Source organism: Mytilus galloprovincialis, chromosome 1 (genome assembly GCF_965363235.1).
Source record: "Mytilus galloprovincialis chromosome 1, xbMytGall1.hap1.1, whole genome shotgun sequence".
Lineage (NCBI taxonomy): Eukaryota > Metazoa > Mollusca > Bivalvia > Mytilida > Mytilidae > Mytilus > Mytilus galloprovincialis.
This window is the reverse complement of record NC_134838.1, coordinates 82,761,456-82,781,174: the sequence shown is the minus strand read 5'-3', so window position 1 is coordinate 82,781,174 and position 19,719 is coordinate 82,761,456. Positions and strand designations below refer to the sequence as shown.

General features: G+C 33.2%; 1 protein-coding gene across 1 annotated transcript in view; it reads right to left on the bottom strand.

Annotated features, from left to right (window-relative positions):
* LOC143042039 (TPR and ankyrin repeat-containing protein 1-like) overlaps positions 1-2,613 on the bottom strand; it is a 58,587-nt gene extending 55,974 nt beyond the window's left edge. Inside the window, exons 1-3 of the mRNA XM_076214268.1 lie at positions 2,515-2,613; positions 1,417-1,664; positions 981-1,140 (exon numbers count right to left, since the gene is read on the bottom strand). Coding sequence (XP_076070383.1) covers positions 981-1,140; positions 1,417-1,664; positions 2,515-2,560 — 454 coding nt within the window. The 5' untranslated portion in view covers positions 2,561-2,613. The remainder of the gene's footprint in view (positions 1-980; positions 1,141-1,416; positions 1,665-2,514) is intronic.
* Between the last annotated feature and the right edge of the window lie 17,106 nt (positions 2,614-19,719).

Genomic DNA, 19,719 nt, shown 5'->3' with positions numbered 1-19,719 from the left:
CGAGCCAAATTAATTTTTATCAAGGTGTTGGGTACCACCTTAAGTGCTACATGTGATATTTAGAAATCAATATTCCATACAAAATTTTAATTGATTGGTAGTGAAGAAATAGTTACAAAATAGGATTTACAGGATCTAAAGTTAGTACTAAAATTGTCTCATTTCAAACAATGAGGACTGATGTATAAAATACTGAAAGGGCTACTGAGCATATAATGTATATATCGTTTTTTTTTGCGTAGATTTTTTTTGGCGATTTGATGACAAAATTGGCAGGTTTATTTTTCACTGTGCATTATTTTTGCTGAATGGGAAAATACATGCAAAAAAATAACCATCGTATTGTAAAAGTTGTAAACAACACAAACTTTATTAAGTAACAGTTAATCTATATCAAATAAATATGAGTACTACAAGCGAAACTACACTTTCATTGAACGTAAAATATGTACATTGGGTATGCTAAAAGTTTAAGGTTTTGATCATTACAGGTATACAAATATCCATGTAAATGTGATTTATTTAATTTTTTACACTATATGCAAATTTTTCAGGTTATGACACCAATCAATAGATTCTCTAAATTAACATTTTTTAACATGTCACTGATTGCTTGTTGTCAAAAGGTGTGACATGTTGGATTAGCCAATTTGATTAAATTATTTTGAAAACAAGAGATCTTAATTAAGTATGCAAATTCTTGTAATCTGTCGAACAACGAAAAAGATTAGATAAATAATAGCATAATGTATAAAACTTTCAAACAACGTTAAAATTTTGGAATATGCTAGTAATTTATGCAGGGTAAAATTTTACATGTTTCTTTGGCTGCAGCAAACAAATAAAGAATATACGGTGTTTCAGCTGAGCACTCTTAAAACATACAAACTACTTAAATTCACAGATAAATAATATTGTTAACAATTCATCTTGCTAGGATTTGAGACCAGATGAGATAAAACATTCAAGAACCTGTTTACCTTTGGCATAGCTAAGAATTGTTGCCATCTCCGTAAAGAAAGTCAGCTGATCATCCTTATAAGAATATTTCCTACAAGCATCTAATCCTTCATTTAATATATCTACAGCTTTGTACAATTGTCCTTGTTCTTTGAAAACTTGGCTTGCTCTCCAGAAACCCTAAAATGGACAAAATGAAATTTTCATATTTTACACAGATTTAAAAAAAATAATGCCTACTTATATGGAAGCAGGTCTTAAAATAGTTTTTTCCCCCTCACTTTGATGCTAAATTTATATGCAAAATCTTATCTTTAACATCACCCCTCATTGCACAAAAATGTATCGACCATCACATTTTCTAAGGAACAATTCACTAGTAGTAGACTTTTAGCCATTAAAAACATTTTCTTCTGTAAAGTCTAGGGACGCTCTTTGATATGTTTAGTTAATTACTTTAATCCAATATGGAAATTCATTGATGCTGGCCATGGCATCAGCCAATGCTTCTGCATATCTCCTCATTTTCAGGAGAACCATGGATCTGTTACACAGTAGTTTTGGCATCTCCTCTCCAACAAAAGGTATAGCTTGTGCTACCCTTATGGCATAACTATAGTCATCATAGGCCCCAACATAGTCCTGTTGCTGTAATTTACTCTCTGCTTCCTGCTTACAATGCTGAATCATAATAGTCGCCCCAACTTCAAACATAAAACAGACAAAGTTAGCATAATAAGCATTATGAAAAATGCAGCCAGGTGTGGAAAAAATCAGATGATTTTATTTTAGAAGTCCTGTGTTAGCAATTTCTGTTATTAACTTTGACCATTTTTTTTATTTACCCCTAACTCTTACTCGATACAAGATGAGCATTATGTCATTGACTCTTATGATTGGATGAAGTAAGCATAGCTAAAACAAAAATATTGGTCATTTTATGGTTACCAGATCCACTCTGCTTTTGAGTGCTGATCCTAAGTCATTTTATTTTTGTCAAAAATTTAACAATTAATTGAATTTGTGTGAAATGAAAAGAAGAAGTTGCCAATATAAGAAATAAATTGCCTTATACATTCCAATGTTCCCCATCATGAATATGACAGATGTTTTAAGGAAATTCATGACTTGGGTGATGAAACAAACACTTTGTCACTATTCTTTCAATCGAACAACAAAGGCAAATACTTCAATCATCAAAAATCTGGAGAAACAATATTATCGTTTTAAGAACAGATGTGTCTTCACTTTTTACTTCACTAAATAGTGTAAGCACAACTGTATTTGTACTTGTGTCATGTTGTTTTTATAGTACATTTCCTTTGTACAATAAGTTTATTGTAATATACATGTAAAATAATTTATATTTTGAAATCCTTTTGTGAATTTGTGAACTTAAACTTCAGAGTTGTATAATAATCAGTGTACTAGGAAGGTTGTACTACATGTATGTTTGAACTTTGAACTAGATTAGAGGTCATCTAGAGATGTCACTTTTAATAGTTCTTGAGTGTGATGCTTAATAGAGATTTGATTGTGTACACTTTTCATTACCATTTTCTTCAATCTGGCCACGGTCTTGAGGGTTATAATATGCCATGACTTCTTCTCTTTCTATTCTTCATATCAGACATCTGACAGCATAAAAATTCCTGAAAAGAAACAGAACAGGTAATTAAGGATTTCATGATGTAATTACATGTATCTGCAATCACTCCACAGTATAAGGTTAGAGATTGCTTTCAGTCACCGTGAGCATTCTTTAAAACTTGTATGATTTACTTGAATTTGTGTTTACATTGATATTGTTTGAAACACAATATCATCCCATCCAATTCTATATATGCCTGGTTCATGTCAGGTGCCAGTAATTTGTTGGTTTTGTTGGTTGTTGTCTGTCATATTAGTTTAAAATCAAGCCATTAGTTTTCTCATTTAATTTTTTTTTTAATTTCATAATCACCAGTGATTTCAAGGGCCATTTGTAGCTTCATGTCCATTAGCACTAGCTATATATAGTCACAAAATATTGTTTTCTTTGTAAATAATAATTTGAAAGTTTAAAAGCAATGAACCTAGGCAAACTTTGACCAATCAACAGAAGAAAAATCAAAGCGCGAAAGCGCTGTAAAGGCAGTTAATTACAGGTTGTGTGTATTTCTAGTCCAGTTATATCATTATCTTCCATAGAACAGAGGTGGTTTGTAGTATTTAAGATTTAGAGTTCTCTTGTATCTAGTTCACCTATATCTATAGTCTACTGTTTACAGTATATTTTCTGTACCTCGCCATGAAATGCATTTTTAAGACATAAGAACTTTTCCTTTTTAATGTAAATAAAACTATTTTTAATTATTGATTATATACACATATTCAATTACTCCTATCCTATGAAAAATAATTCACAAAGATTGACTAGTCTCAATTCTGTGTGTATTGCTAGAACATCAAGTAACATAATGGTTAATGTACATAGTAACATGTCAACTCTTTTGAAGACAGAACTTTTTTAAAATTCTCCCTCCAAGCAAAATTATTTTTCAGTATAAACATGATAAAGTTATCTACCTGTATTAATGACCTAGACTCTCAAGAGCCTGTGTCCCTCACCTTGGACGGTCTATGTGCATATTAAACAACGGACACATATAAAATGACAAAATTGTGTTTTTGATGATGGGGATGTGTTTGTAGATCTTTCTTTACTGAAAATTCTTGGTGCTACAATTATCTCTATCTATAATAAACATGGCCCAGTATTTACAGTTGAAAATATTTTTTAAAAATTAACAAAAAATACAAAAATTTATGAAAATTGTTAAAAATTGACTATAAAGGGCAATAACTCTTTAAGGGGTCAACTTAAAATTTTGGTCATATTGACTTATTTGTAGATCTTACTTTGCAGAACATTATTGCTGTTTACAGTTTATCTCTATCTATAAGAATATTTAAGATAATAACCAAACTCTGCAAAATTTCCTTCAAATTACTAATTTGGGGGCAGCAATCCATCAACGGGTTATCAGATTTGTCTGAAATTTCCTGGGCAGATAGATCTTCACTGAAGAGACAATTTCACCCTATGTCAGATTTTCTCTAAATGCTTTGGTTTCAGAGTTATAAGCCAAAATCTACATTTTACCTGTATGTTCTATTTTTGGCCATAGTGGCCATCTCGGTTGGTTGACCAGGTCTAACCACACATTTTTTAAATAAGATACCGCAATGATGATTTTGGCTAAGTTTGGTTAAATTTGGCATAGTAGTTTCAGAGAAGATTTTTTGTAAAAGTTTATGGACGACGAAACCAAGTGATGAGTCAGGTCAGGTGAGCTAAAAAGGAGTTTTTAATCAAGGTAACAATGACATCTGGTGGCCATAAAAGCTGTCTCATTAGCATTTTAACCACTTCCCATATTTGCTTTTAAGACAATAGAAGAAAATTATTCAATGCAAAAACAAAACTTACTTGTAAATATGAAATTCTCTTTACAGTATGAGTTTTTCTCATTGTTGGAGATTGTACAGTAGTACAGTCCTGTAACTGCTTATACCCATTTCTTATCCCCTTTAGTTTGATAAACTCACAGAATATCATATATTTACATTGTGCCACATCTCCTTATTTTTATATGCATTACAATAACATGAACAATTGTAATTCAAATCTATATATCAAAGCAAAATAAATTTCACTACTTTCATTCATGCATCCTTTGGAAAAATATAAGTTCTAAAATGACACAATATATGTTTATTTATATAAAAATAATATTTAGTTTTCGACTCTTAACAGGTATAAACAAGAATGTGTCCCCAGTACACGAATGCCCCACTCCCACTATCATTTTCCATGTTCAGTGGACCGTGACATTGGGGTAAAAACTCTAATTTGGCATTAAAATTAAAAAGATCATATCATAGGGAACATGTGTACCAAGACTTCAACTTCATCAAAAACTACCTTGACCAAAAACTTTAACCAGAAGAGGGACAGACGGACGGACGAACGGACGAACAGACGAACGGACGCACAGACCAGAAAACATAATGCCCCCCTACTATCGTAGGTGGGGCATAAAAATGCACAGCTGTGTCATGATTTGTGAAATCTGTGCTGAAAACATAGGCATTTATGGTGTTTGAGTAATTCCATCTGTGAAGCTCAACATTAGCTCGTCAGTTGGTGGTGGATGTTATAAATCTTTCCTGCAGGATGAATGTACATCTGTTCAGGAAAACCAATTTCACAAATCAAAACTTTCCTCTAGATTTCTCCTACAATATTCATCCAGTTTAGTTCTGATTTTTAATTTTGTAAACCATTCAGTCTCTTGCTTACAAATGGTGCATGAAAATAGGATGGGAATGCATGGCAGTAGACAAGTCTCTATAAAGTGGGTATGTGCCCTGAAAAAAGTTTTATAACATTAGCTTTTTTGAAACTTGTGAAAGACTTGTGCAAACCACATACCTAAATAACTATAACATAGGTGGAGAGCATTATTCATGTCAATGTTTTATTCCTGTTTACATTGTAATTGATATTTTACAAGAAAGCCAGAGGCATAGCTCATTAATTCTTGTCATTACAACCGAAATTTACATAATTACTGCTAAAATAATTATCAGTATAATATATCTCTTGTAGAAAAACCATACAATTGTAGTATTAACCAAAAAATGTCAAACAGATGATATTGAATCGTAATCCCAAAAGTTATGACGTCTTGAATTCACCCCCTTTTTATTCTAAAACGATAATTGCGGTTGCAAACAGACTTTGGTTTACTTGCATGGCGATTATATAAATAACAGTATATATTTCTTAAAGAAAATAAAGTTTTACCATGAATAGTTTCCTGAACGTAGTCGTTTTCAGTAAAATGTGCCTTGCAAACAACAGCTGATTGATATGGGTTCTACGATTGCATCGCACATGACAATCTACGTTTGAGCCATGGCGTTGATCCAACTTTTCCTTCTTATTAAGTTATTTAGAAATGCAAGTCCTCCTCTAAAATGACACTCAGGTACACACCAACAAGGACTAGGCATCGTTAATTGTGTGATTGTTTTGCAGTGCAAAAACGGAAGTTAAGGACGGAACTGACTGGTCTCACTAATAAGAGACAAGGAGAATTTTAGAGACAAACAGCGACAAGAAGTTTAATTTAGTGACGAAGCGACAATAACTAACAAGGGACAAGCGAATCGTAATTCTCTCACGAGGCTATTCTCATTTGATGTGATAGGGTGAAGCTACACCTATCAAATATGTCCCTATGAAAAAGAAGAATTTCGCTGTTAGAAAGGAAATGATATTGCATGGTTTTGATTCAATAAATTCTTTAAAAGGAAATTGAAATTTTTTTGTTTTGATGGCCAATTTTTAGCGTGTGCATAAAATATTTTTTTTTTTTATATCTAATAAAAACTAATCCCTTTCTTCATAATAAAAACATATTTTTATCTATCAATGTACAGTAATATAAAAAATGTTTTATAACCGCCCCTATAATAAATCAAAGAGCAGAATGCTCTGAGGGATACGATTGCCATAGTTTTCGTTGACACATGTATAGCAGTTCTGCCAAATTTTCATTAAACAAATGCTTGAGATTTGGCCAAAATTGAAAAGATCAAAGAGGAAAACAATAGATCCAAGAATACTGCCGCAAAAAAGCATGAACATGCGTGAGTCTCAAGCATTTTTGGCCGGTAACCCTGATACAGCTGGATAGTATTATTCTCTAAACTAATTCAACTGCACATGCAAAATGTAACAATCTGAATAGTCACTCAATTTAAAGAATAGCCAATCCCTGTTACAAGTGTATGAGCCATGTACTTATTGTGTTTTATCAAATTATAGTTATCCTGTACCATTGTAAACTTGTACCACTAAAAAAAAACTTGTTCCAATGCAAACTTGTACCATTGCTAACTCGTTCCAACTTATTTGAATGCATTCAAATGGTGTTAAATGATGAATATACATGATATACGTTACTTTCACCCAATACCTCTTAAGTCTGTAAAATGTATATAATTTGAAAGTACAATGACCAATTTGTAGCTAATGTTCCTTGTATATTGGATAGAAAATACTGTGGCAGATGTAGATAATTAAAGTATAAACAGTTTCACCCGAAGAAAATTTTTCATGAATTATTAAATCTTAGCAGTTAGTCAAAATGATTGCCAAAATTATTTTTACTGTCTTATAAATAAATGTAACAATGAAATGTAACTGATTCCTGTTAAGGGGGTCCGCATTTTCCCCGCAAAAAAAAAGCACATGGCTTTCAACAATTGTAAACATAGCATTCAATTTGTGATCATGGATTACAGCTTTAATTAACTTAAATTGGATATATATATATTCAACATGTTCAATTTTAATAAGGTACAGTTATAAAGCAATGTTTTAACTTTCCTCTGGATTAAGTTCTACAGTGGCGGATCCAGAACTTTTCCTAAGGGGGAGCCCGCTGACTGACCTAAGAGGGGGCCCGCTCCAGTCATGCTTAAATGATTCCCTTTATAATCAACCAAATTTTTTCCACGAAAAAGGGGGGGGGGGGCTGGATCCGCCTATGTTCTAGTTTGAAAAATCAGTTAAAACATTAATGCTTTAAAACATTCTTTATTTTTGTCTAAGTTTTCATTTAACTCCTGTGTAAAATTCAAGTAATTCAACTTTATTTCTATTAAGTTTACAAACAGAAACCAATAAAACATCATATTTTTTAATATATTTTTCTGAATGGTACGACTTCCCAGTAGTACAAGTTAACTTTTTTGGTTCCAATGCCGTGGTACGAGTTAACTTGCACACCGTAATTCTAGGAGGAACCCTAAACTGGACCCCTGTTGTGTTCACTTATTGCTACACTGACCTTATATATAGAACGGCGGACCAGTTTAGGAGGAACCCCATTTCTTACTCTTTAATTATTGAAGTTCCTTTGGGTCAGAGGGCATGACTCCTTTCCGTACACACTCCTCTGTTTACATTGAGATCGTTTCTAATATAATACAACGTTTATCGGCATTAACGAGTTAATTCTTCTTGACGAATATTTCGAAAAGGGAGACAACTCGAAACAATAATATGGAAGATTCCATTTCTGCTGAAGGGGTGTTATAGGTAATTTTTACGATGAAACATTTATTTTAATTTAAATTATGCATATGATTTAAAATTATGCAACAACAATAGCCCTCCATATGCAGACAGACATAGAAAGAATCCCATGAGTTTCAAATTGATAAATGAAGCGGGGAATCACTCAATCTGATACCCCTTGAAATCAGGAAAACTACACGCATGTGGGGTCTCACTAATTAGCGACAAAAAGCGTCAAGAAGCGACAAGAAGAAAAATAATAAGTGACAAAAAGCAACAAGAAGCTATTTAGCGACAAGAATACATTTTGTTATCACATACATCAAAATATTTTTTTAGGATTATATTGAAAGATGAAGAAATAAAAAAAATTCGAGGAAGAGATTGTGTACTTTTTATTATCATATTGATAGATGAAGAAATTAAACATGTGTAAGAGCAAAGGAAATGTAAACGCTAGAAAATAAAAATAAAAACAAAGATTTGTCACCTTCCTTTTGAAGGATTTATTAAAACAAAAACATGAAATATTATTTCCTTCCTAACTGTACAATTAATTTTTCCTGATATGACCATCATTAGCTGTGGCTTCACTCTAAGGTAATACACAATTAAGAGCAACAAATGAGATTAACTAGGTGCGTGTCCTTTGTTTTATTGCTACAATAACATCAATTAACACCTTCATCAATTACACGCACCAGAATATACAATTATTGTACCGAATAGTGAACACCTGTTGAAAACTCAAGATTGTCATCAGTTTCCTTTAATCTTCAATTTATATGCATAAACATGATAAATATCGTTAAATGAGACAATACACTAAAGAAAATGATGAAAAATATTCACATTTTAATTATGTTTTCCTCTTGTTTGATTTCAGTTCTTAATTTGTATTTCACAATGTTGTGTATCTATTTTCTGGACAATTATGCACAAATAATGCATTTTGCAAGTTAATTATATATTAACAAAAATAGTTTTAAAAACAAATAAAAAGACAAAATATATTATTGTTCTAAAACACAAGTAAAAGTAATACCATAAAACGACAGGGTAAAGGTAATACTTCCTGTGATACCTTATAAAATATCATGTAAATAAATGTAGCAACTGAATTAGATTTACAAGTTTCATTTTTTCCCCTACCAAAATTAACTTTCCTGTCATTGAAATTGTTTTCTTTTGCATATTTTTTTAATATTTATTTCGAATAAGTAATATAAGTAAAAAAAATGTTTTCTTGTCGCTGAATAGTTTCTTCTTGCTAATATTATTCCTCTTGTCGCTTCTTGACGCTTTTTGTCTCTACAATTCTTTTTGTCTCTAATTAGTGAGACCACGCATGGGCATTAATACATAAACAAACCGCGACTTGCGATTTGGAACAAGAACGTTTATTAAATGATATGATGAATGGTTCTCCATTTCTTTATGAGAGTACAGTATCAACTATCAGTTTCATAACGGTAAAATATAGAAATACTCCACTTCAGTTCTTGTGACAGAAATAGAATTATCGATCGGCTTTCAGAGAACTCTCGCAAGTTATCAAAATTTGGGAAATCCCTCTGACGTGTTTCTAAATTTATAAAAACACTAAATATAAATACTGTTTAAATCTGATTTTCCGTATTGTTAAAAACACGTATATACGTCAAGGAAAATATCACACATGAAGTTTATGAGTAAAACATTACAGGAAAGTTGTTTATGTTCAATTGTTTCGCTTGTTTTTACCTTTTAAAGCAAGACAATTATAAGAATCTGAGATGTTGCTGAATGTTTAGAATAAAACGAATGACGTGAGGGAGTGTATCATAGGGTCAACGGTAAAAGTCTACAGATTGCTTGACAGCAATCGTATCCCAAAAATAATGCATGTTTTTTTTAATATCTATGGGGAATAAGTTGTTGCAATGACATTTTTTTTATTTAAGTATAGTCGCTATAAAGTCTTCTTGACGCTTCTTCTCGCTAAATTAATTATATTGTCGCTTCTTATCGCTATTTTAATTGTATTGTCGCTTCTTATCACTTTTTGACGCTTCTTGTCTTTAATTAGTGGAACCCTATTCAGGAACGATAATTTCATATTTTACATAACTGAGACCGAAATAACTATAACGTCATACGGCTTCACGTACAGAAATACTTTAAATTGTATATTATGCAATATAATTCACGGTCAGTCGACTTTTAATTATAATATCATGTTATATCAACGAGTGAAATGATTTTAAAATATCTTTAGATCGCAAATAGTACTCGAAATTGAACGGACCTCTTTCCACACGGAATTCGAATAATGATAGTTTGTAATCAGATTGACTGCTTATAATGCAAAAGACACATTAATAAACAGATTTTTAAAACGAACAATACACACTGATCGTTTCTTTATTTCCCAATGTAAATGAAAGGAACAAAAACCAATACATAACACAAAAAGTAGAGGAGATATTTTAACATTTCCGGATCTATTTCTTGCAAAATGACCCCCAACAAAGATTTGCGTAAGGAAAGATGAACCTCATGACTTGAAAGTCAGGCCTTAAAGCACTGCCTTTAAAAACCATGAAGGACAACCAAGAACATGCATAGCCAAGACTTTCCAAGAATGACTTCAAACAAAATTAGACACATCAAAATTTGGTTTGATACCAAACATTTTATAGATTGGAACCAACTACCACAGGATATTTTTGTCAAAATTCAGACAGCAAATCAAAGAAGCCTTTATACTGAAAGCAGCAGCAGAACAACTTGCTCCTATACTCACAGACCTATATCAAACCTTATTGAACACTGGTGAAGTCCTGGAAGATTGGAGGGATGCCAATGTAGTTCCACTTTTTAAAAAAGACGAAAGGCACCTAGCATCTAACTACAGACCAGTATCTCTAACTTCCATTACATATAAGGTCTTAGAACATATTGTACATAGCAACATCATGGACCACTTTGACAAAAATAAAATACTAACTGATGCACAACACGGATTCGGCAAAAGACGATCATGCGAATCCTAACTAATTGTAACCATCAACGACATTGCATCATAATTAAAAAGCAGCGGCCAAGTAGACATCATCCTGCTAGACTTTGCAAAAGCATTTGACAAGGTACTACATCACCGCCTCCTACACAAGCTGGAATACTATGGCGTCAACCCCAAAACCAATAAATGGATTCGCTCCTTCCTACATAACAGAAAGCAGAGCATGATATTAGAGGGTGCTGTCTCCTCACAAGTACCAGTACTCTCTAGTGTACCCCAAGGCACAGTCCTTAGTCCATTACTGTTCCTGGCCTACATTAACGACATGCCACAAACAGCATCTACATCAGAGACCAAATTGTTCGCGGATGACAGCCTACTCTTTCGCACCATCACCAAACAAGCTGACAGTGAACTTCTTCAAAAGGACTTAACAGCATTGGAAGACTTGGAAAACAAATGGCAGATGAGTTTTAACGCCAAAAAATGCCTTATTAGAATATCCCCAAAAATAGACCAGTGATACAAACATTGTACCATCTACACGGTCATACTCTAGACACAGAGGAAGCAAGTAAATATCTTGGAGTAACCATCTGCAGCAACCTAACATGGGATAAACACATAGATAATACAGTAGGCAAAGGAAACAGAACATTGTGATTTATGCGTAGAAACCTCAAAGGCTGTACAAAACCTGTAAAGGCAGCTGCATATGTATCCATGGTAAGACCTGCAGTGGAATATGCAAGCACAGTATGAGACCCAACCGCCCAAAATAAAATCAAAGCAATTGAACAGGTACAGAAAAGAGCTGCACGATTTGTGAATAAAAACTACACAGACCGAACACCTGGCTGTGTCACAAATATGGTCAAAAATCTGAAGTGGGAAAGCCTCGAAGAATGGAGAAAAACAAATAGATTATGCATGCTATTCAAGATCCAGCATGATCTTATAGATATAGACCGTCACCAATATTTGACCCCGAATGATAACCGGACCAAAGGTAAAAACCGCTTCTTCCAAGAAAGAACAAGTACAGACACCTACGGCCAATCTTTCTTCCCGAGGACAATCAGGACTTGGACCAATCTACCAACAAGTTACAGCGACCAACACCGTTGAGGGATTTAGAGCTGCCCTGAAGGCATGCTCTGATTGGAAGTAGGAAAAACCAGTTGTAAATAATTTTAATTGTATATTTTTTGCGAACGTTTTAAATGTAATTTGTAAATAGCCAAGAGAAATCTTTCTGTGTTGCCCGACACTGTGTAAAGTTTTCACGTGGAACCATTAACATTCAGCATTGAATCTAGTTCCTTATACCTGGAAGAAGATAAAGAAACAAAAATGTATGGGGGCCCACCTAAGTAGATCATTTGACCCAAGCACAGTTTATTAACATCCTTGGATATATCAGTGTATACCTATCAAGATCAAGACATTGAACTGTTGTCACATATGTTACAAATGTCTAAGCCTTGTAAAGGCCCTTAATTAACTGTTAAATCCGTTTATGTCCAACTGATTACAAATTTTGAGGATCTATCCCTACCTGTATACACGCATGTACTAAAATTAGTTTTGAAAATTCTACAAAGGGGCAATACAATTATTGGCAGTGTCCATACTCTAATTTCTTGTCACATGCAGAAAGATCCTAAGTTTATTACGTTTATTACGAGGCAGAAAGTTTCTTAAAAATCATTCTACTTTCATTTTCCTGCATGACGAGTTGGTAAATTTAGCTGATAGATATTTATTTGGAATGAATGATTTTAAATTTTATCTATTTTATCCTATCAAAAACATTTAAATTCTATACCTGACACACATTGCATGTCTCAGTATCACATAAAACATATTCCTTTTTCTTTATCTGTTTCCCGCCATTGTGCCACACGTAAAATCGATTACTTCCCCTGGATCATCATCACTCGGTGACTTCCGGACATTGACGAACTACACCATAAGAGGGTCTACATGGGTTTTTCTTTTCTGTTTTCTTTCATTTCTTATTTTCCCAGTCTTTAGAATATTTTGTCCATCTTAATCAAATGAATGCTTTTTAATTCTCGTAAAATAATGAGGCATACAGAAATTATAGGACTTATAGAGAAAAATATATATATGGGTCATTTTCAAAAAATGTCGAATTTTGAAATTGAAAAAAATATTAAAAGTTACTTATTCAAACAACCCTCTACATAAGCAAATCAAAACAAACAGTACTTTAAGAACAACATATTAAAAGATGCAATCTTAATGATGTCATACAAAAATATGTTGAAACATTTTTTGATCGGTGGTACATTATTTTGTCTATCCTGTTACCATTTTCAAAAGAAATTTTGGGTTATTAAGAAAAGGTTTAGATAAAATGTTAAGCTTGTTTTACGTAGACAATTAGATGGTTTTCAAGAGAATAAACTTCCATATGTATTCATTCTGTAATATAATAGATTATTTGCCAATTTAACAGGTTGTACTGAAAATGCCTTTAAAAATTGGTTTTCAAAGGTTGTAAAAATTACCACCAGTAATGCAAGTCTAAGATAGCAATTAATATTGTTCGGCATTTTTTCACCCTTTCAAATAAACCCAACATCAAGTAAATCCCTCATAAGTTAGTTTACTTTTCTCTATATTTCATTGGTAACAGGAACGTACGTTTCTGATATATTACTATATAAAAGTCTATCCTGTTACCTTTTTGTCTATCCTGCATGTTACCGATATCAGTATTGCACCTGCGAATGCTTAATTGGGAAGATTAATACGTTATAACCTTAAGATGACTTCAAACAACGAAATATTTCATTCGTTTTGCACCTATATGTTAAGATAAAAAAATTAACGACGTTTTTGTCTACAATTGTCTATCCTGTTACTGTAACCATAGCAACCATAGTAACAGGATAGACATAACAGGATAGACAAATTTCTTCGTTTTTGATTGCTGTTGTGAAATAACTACTCCCTTTGGTGAAGTGATTATGTTTTTCTATTGTGAATTTGGTTTCCAACACGTTATTGCACTTTTTACAAGTATACTGTTGGTGTATTTAATCAAAATTGGTGGTAACAGCATAGACATGAAAAAAAGTACGCTATATTTTTTTCACTAAATGTCTTGAAATTTCTTTTCTCTACACTTTCGTTCAAGAAACGAGGCGTTTTAAATGTAAAGATAACTTTGTACTTTTGAGATCAACACTGACTGATTCAATATTCATAGGGAGAATAATTTCACGGCTGATTTAAGTAGCGGTAACAGGAAAGACATGAACCTCCTGTACGCAGATTCAATTTAGTTTGTAGATAATATGTTACATACAATGATATAGAAGCTACGATTTTTCGTTAGAGTAATATTAAACGTTCTTAAAAAGTCCCTTTTGCAGATATCAAGGCGATCAGAAAATCACAAAAAAATCATTTGAAATGTGTTTTTCTGACACTGTACGCAGACAAATACCCCCAAAATGGGTCTTAAATGCAGTTTAATCTTATCAAAATAGATGTAAGGTGTGTTTATTATTAATGTTCTGAATCACAAATCCGACAAGCTTTCATTTAAACCATTACAACTGAAATTTCCATTTGAAATAAAAAAGTTAGCATGGGTGTACTGAAAATTCGACATTTTTTGAAAACGACCCATATAATGAACAGTCACTGTTCGAATGAATGATGATGATTCGGAAGCAAGACTGAGGACAGACTTTATCAATAACAGCTTTAGCAGTGGCGGATCCAGGGGGGGGGTTCCGGGGGTGCGCACCCCCCCTTTATTTTTGCCGATCAATGCATTTGTATCGGGACATATGTTTTGCACCCCCCCCCTTTGCCCTGGGTTACCTGGGTTAGCACCCCCTTTCGAAAATTCCTGCATCCGCCCCTGTTTAGTATACCCATTATCGACGCTTAACATTTTTTTGAAACTGTAAATTACTTTTAGTTAAGTTGTCATAAGTTGCTTTTCCCAACAAAGTTCCGATCAATATTTTTTTCTGAAGTTTCACCCTTGTGAAACTGAATTGTTTGCCGCAAACTTGCAACAGCGCTGTTGCGGCAAACAAAAAGTTTGCAGGAACACAGAAAATAGTGTTTGCAATTGTTTGCCGCTAGCTGAAAACTTCAGGCAAACATTGCTGCAAGCTTGCGGCAAGTTTGCAGAAACATTAAGTTTTGCCGGCCGTAAGATTGCCAGAAAGTTAAAAATGATAAAGAATGTTTGCCGCAAGATTGCAGAAACCTTTGACCATTCTATACGTTTTCCAGAACATTGCAGGGATTACACAATATTGACTGGACACTTCCTGGATGCTAACAATTTGAAATTGTTGTTAAGTCATGTTGGTTGTGTTTGGAAATGCATTTCATATATAAGAGATCAAGGAGGCATTTTGGGTCAATAATATAGGATAATCAGTATGTAATTTTGTAAGTACAAATGATTCATAGAGCTTCATGTTTTAATGAAATAATTAATGTTATCATCATACATAATTAAGTAAGCAACTATATATACATGTATGTGTGATTGAAAAAATTAAGCTATTATAAGTTCGAATTTGTAACTGTTGTACTGCATCATTATGATCATATGTATTAAGATTCAGTTAAATTCTGTAATGCAATTATTACCTAGTCTCAATAAACATTTGAGATTTTACCTTTTTTTCATTTTTTAATACAGGTATATTATGTCATTTGAGAATGACTCCTGCCCCTTTTTCAAAACTCAAATGCATGTATGTATTTCCATCAATCTCATGATCGAGTTTGTAAGAATTCTTTCAATGACTGTTTGTATAAAGACAGGAATTGACTTTTTAAAAATGCTGCTGTGTAATTTAAAAGAGATAAATTGAATGTGTCTACACACGTGCTATGGTATATATGTGTAGTTCCTGCAAGTTTGCCGCAAGTTTGTCGCAAGTTTGCAACAAACAATTACCGCAAGCTTGCAGCAAACAATTGCCGCAAGCTTGCGACAAATCTAATTTGCATAATTATGTTTGCAGCAAGCTTGCCGCAAATTTCATTTGCATGGTAAAATGATTGCGGTAAGTTTGCGACTGGAGCTATTTGATTTATGGTAATTACAGACTTTTTGACTGTTCCACTTCAGATTTGCCTCGGCTTAAAAATGTGTTTTAGATATTCTATACTGACTTAAACCTTAAGATGTAGAATAAATATTTTCATCAGGGTCCATTCATTATCAATTGATCTTTCTATATTTGCATTAAACATCTAAAAATCAACAAAGCAGAACACATAAGTTTTACAGAGCGCTTTAAACATACACGTATACAAATGAAGATGAAGACAAAAATTTTAAGCCAGTGTAATTGACTAATGAGGTTAGAGCTGGAATATCAGTAGCTTACTGCTGGCATAGTCCTTTGTCATCTTGCTTAGTTTATCTCGTGTTACCGATCAGTCTAACATCGAACTTATTTTATACTGAGTTCTACTGTTTGTATTTCTGTGTGTTTTGTTTATTCTACATTGACTAGAGGTATATAGAGGGTGGGTTGACATCTCCTATTTAAACCCCGCCTAATGTTTGTGCCTGTTCAAAATCAGGAACATCTTACGATTGATTTTTTTTTTACATTTCGAATCATTTATGTGTTTCGGAATTAAGTGTGACGCCAATTTTCTATGACTCGACTAGTACCATTGTTGTTTACGGACCATGCAACTGAAGACCGTCTCCGGGTGCTGGATTTTCTCGCTCTGTTGAAGAACAATTGTTTGCCTTCACGCTTGGGTAGTGTTCTGTTCTTTTGTCGAGTTTTGTCTCTTTGAAGCATTCCCCATTTCCATTCTCAATTTTATAGGCACTACAATAAACACAACTTACATACACCCCTTATATGTATGCTTACAAAACATTGCTGTCGTATTATATGAACTGCCTTGCCAAAGTGTCTTATTCAGGGATTGGCATAGAGGTATACGCCTATTGGTCGAATTTTTAGCATAAAACTGTCCGAAAACTTTTCACTTTCAGTTCACTTACACAGATCTTGGATTCCCCCTGTTGTTTCCCGTTCATACTTTACTTGCTATAAAAATAAAATTGAGAATAGAAATGGGAATGGGAATGTGTCAAAGAGACAACAATCCGACCATAGAACAGACAACAGCCGAAGGCCACCAATGGGTCTTCAACCGATTTAGCGAGAAACTCCCGCACCCGGAGGCGTCTTAAATTTCAGCTGTATGGTCCCTAAACAAATATTTATACTATACTAGTTCGGTGATAATGGACGTCATACTAAACTCCGAATTATCCACAAGAAACTAAATTTAAAAACCATACAAGACTAACTAACTATGTATGGTTTTAAAATATTTCGATAAAAAATTATCTTTCACGCAAAACATATACATAAACTTTACTTTCAGGTAATATATATGGTTATTTTCTGAGACAAGTGCTTGTGACCATCCACAAGAAATTGCGGTTATCCGGTGTTCAGTACTTCAGTACTTCAATTTTCAGAAACCTTACCAATAAAATTCTTCCTTTTACCACGAGAACACAGTTATTTCGTAAAAGAAAATCGCACCTGCTCTATCTCAAAAAGATTTTTACAGAGTAGTTTACTACTAGTAGGACAAATAATATCAAAATTATAGAAACTTGTACTAGCTCTAAAATATTGATAATTATGTGTTAAGGGGTGTAAAATTCAGTTTGACATCTTCAGACGTAATCTATTTTTTTAACTGGACCAAAATCACTACTTAACATAAAGATTCAGCACCCAAATGACGGTTTTGGACGACTGCTAAGCAGTTGTTTAAGGGGAAAGATTTATAGATATAAGAAGATGGTGTACGAGTCAAAGTTATAACTCGTTTAAAGTAAACTATTATAGTTCAAAAAATGACCTTAAACACGAAGCCTTGGCTCACACCGAACACCACGCTATATAGGACCAAAATATTACCAGTGTTAAACCATTCAAACAGGAAAACCAACGGTCTAATTTGTATAAAAAACGAGATTGAAAAGTACAGGTCAGATTTTGTCGAATCAATCTGAACGAGGACAGTATGATTCATCTTTGGCACAAGTTAGTTTCATTGTTACCAATAAAGAAAGTCTTCCATGCCTGCGTTGGGAGAATATCGGATATATATTGTTTCGATGCGTTCATTAAAAAAAATGATTGAATGTAGACAATGGCCTTAAAACTGCTTATTAACATACAATACTACCAAGAAGTAAAATCACAAAAATACTGAACTCCCCGGAAAATTCATAACAGAAAGTCCCTAATCGAATGGCAAAATCAAATGACAAAACAAACAAAACGAATAGACAACAACTGTCATATTTCTGACATGGTACTGGCATTTTCAAATTTTAAAAATTGTTGATTGAACCTGGTTGTATAACCCCCACACTTGTATGACAGTTTCATTAAATTGCATTATATTTATAACGATGCCGCGGTGAACAAAACAGACATAATAGGTAAAATAGTCAAAATATCGGTACATCAGTCTAACATTAATCCTAATATGCACTAATACAAAAACACTGCTATGATATTTTAAAAGTATCGCATTGATATTAGAATTTATAGCATTTGTTTATTCATGTACATAAGAAAAACACAGCACTTCAAATTTCACTCGGACATACACGTTTGCTTTCAAATAACTTCTGAATGTATATTTGGATTTAATTGATCTTTATATTTAAACAATAAGTTTTAAAGTTCGTATTTTCTTAAGTTTTCGTTGCCATAAACAACATTTTCTGCATGGAATGTCTGCATATTTATATTTAATATAAGACAATGTCGCTATGTAATATAAGAAACAATTTTATCGATTCGCTTCTTCCATAGACTATATACACTTGGATGGTTGTCCAGGTCCAGATATATGATATTAAGTTTAAAAAAAAATAATCTAGGTTTGAATTTGCATCTTTTTTGTTTATTTAAGATACAGACATACTGATTATAGCGGCGGATTAAAGATATACGAAAGGAGCTGCGCAGTTCAATAATACGGGTTATATATGGGTAAAAAAATTGGACGATTTTGTAATTTTTTCCAATATAGTAACACATAGAAAACAAGAATGTGTCCCAAGTACACTATCATTTTCTATGTTCAGTGGACCGTGAAATTGGGGTCAAAACTTTAATTTGGAATTAAAATTAGAAAGATCATATCATAGGGAACATGTGTACTAAGTTTCAAGTTGATTAGACTTCAACTTCTTCAAAAACTACCTTGACCAAAAACTTTAACCTGAAGCGAACGGACGCACAGACGGACGAACGGAGGCACAGACCAGAAAACATAATGCTCCTCTACTATCGTAGGTTGGATAAGGCAAACCTAGAGGAAGCCAAAATAATAGAATTACAAGACGACCCTTATAATGGAATCCACAAGCAAAGCGTGGTAAAGGTTGACCAAGATAGATTTGGAGAAGAAACCGTGCAGCCGAGATGGAGAAAGAAGGGTACAAGTGGCGTGATCTGGAGAGGCTAGACAAAATAATCAGAACAAGATGGAGAAATATCGTTTACTGCTTATATTCCACTAAGAGGCAGCAGGAGTAAGTAAG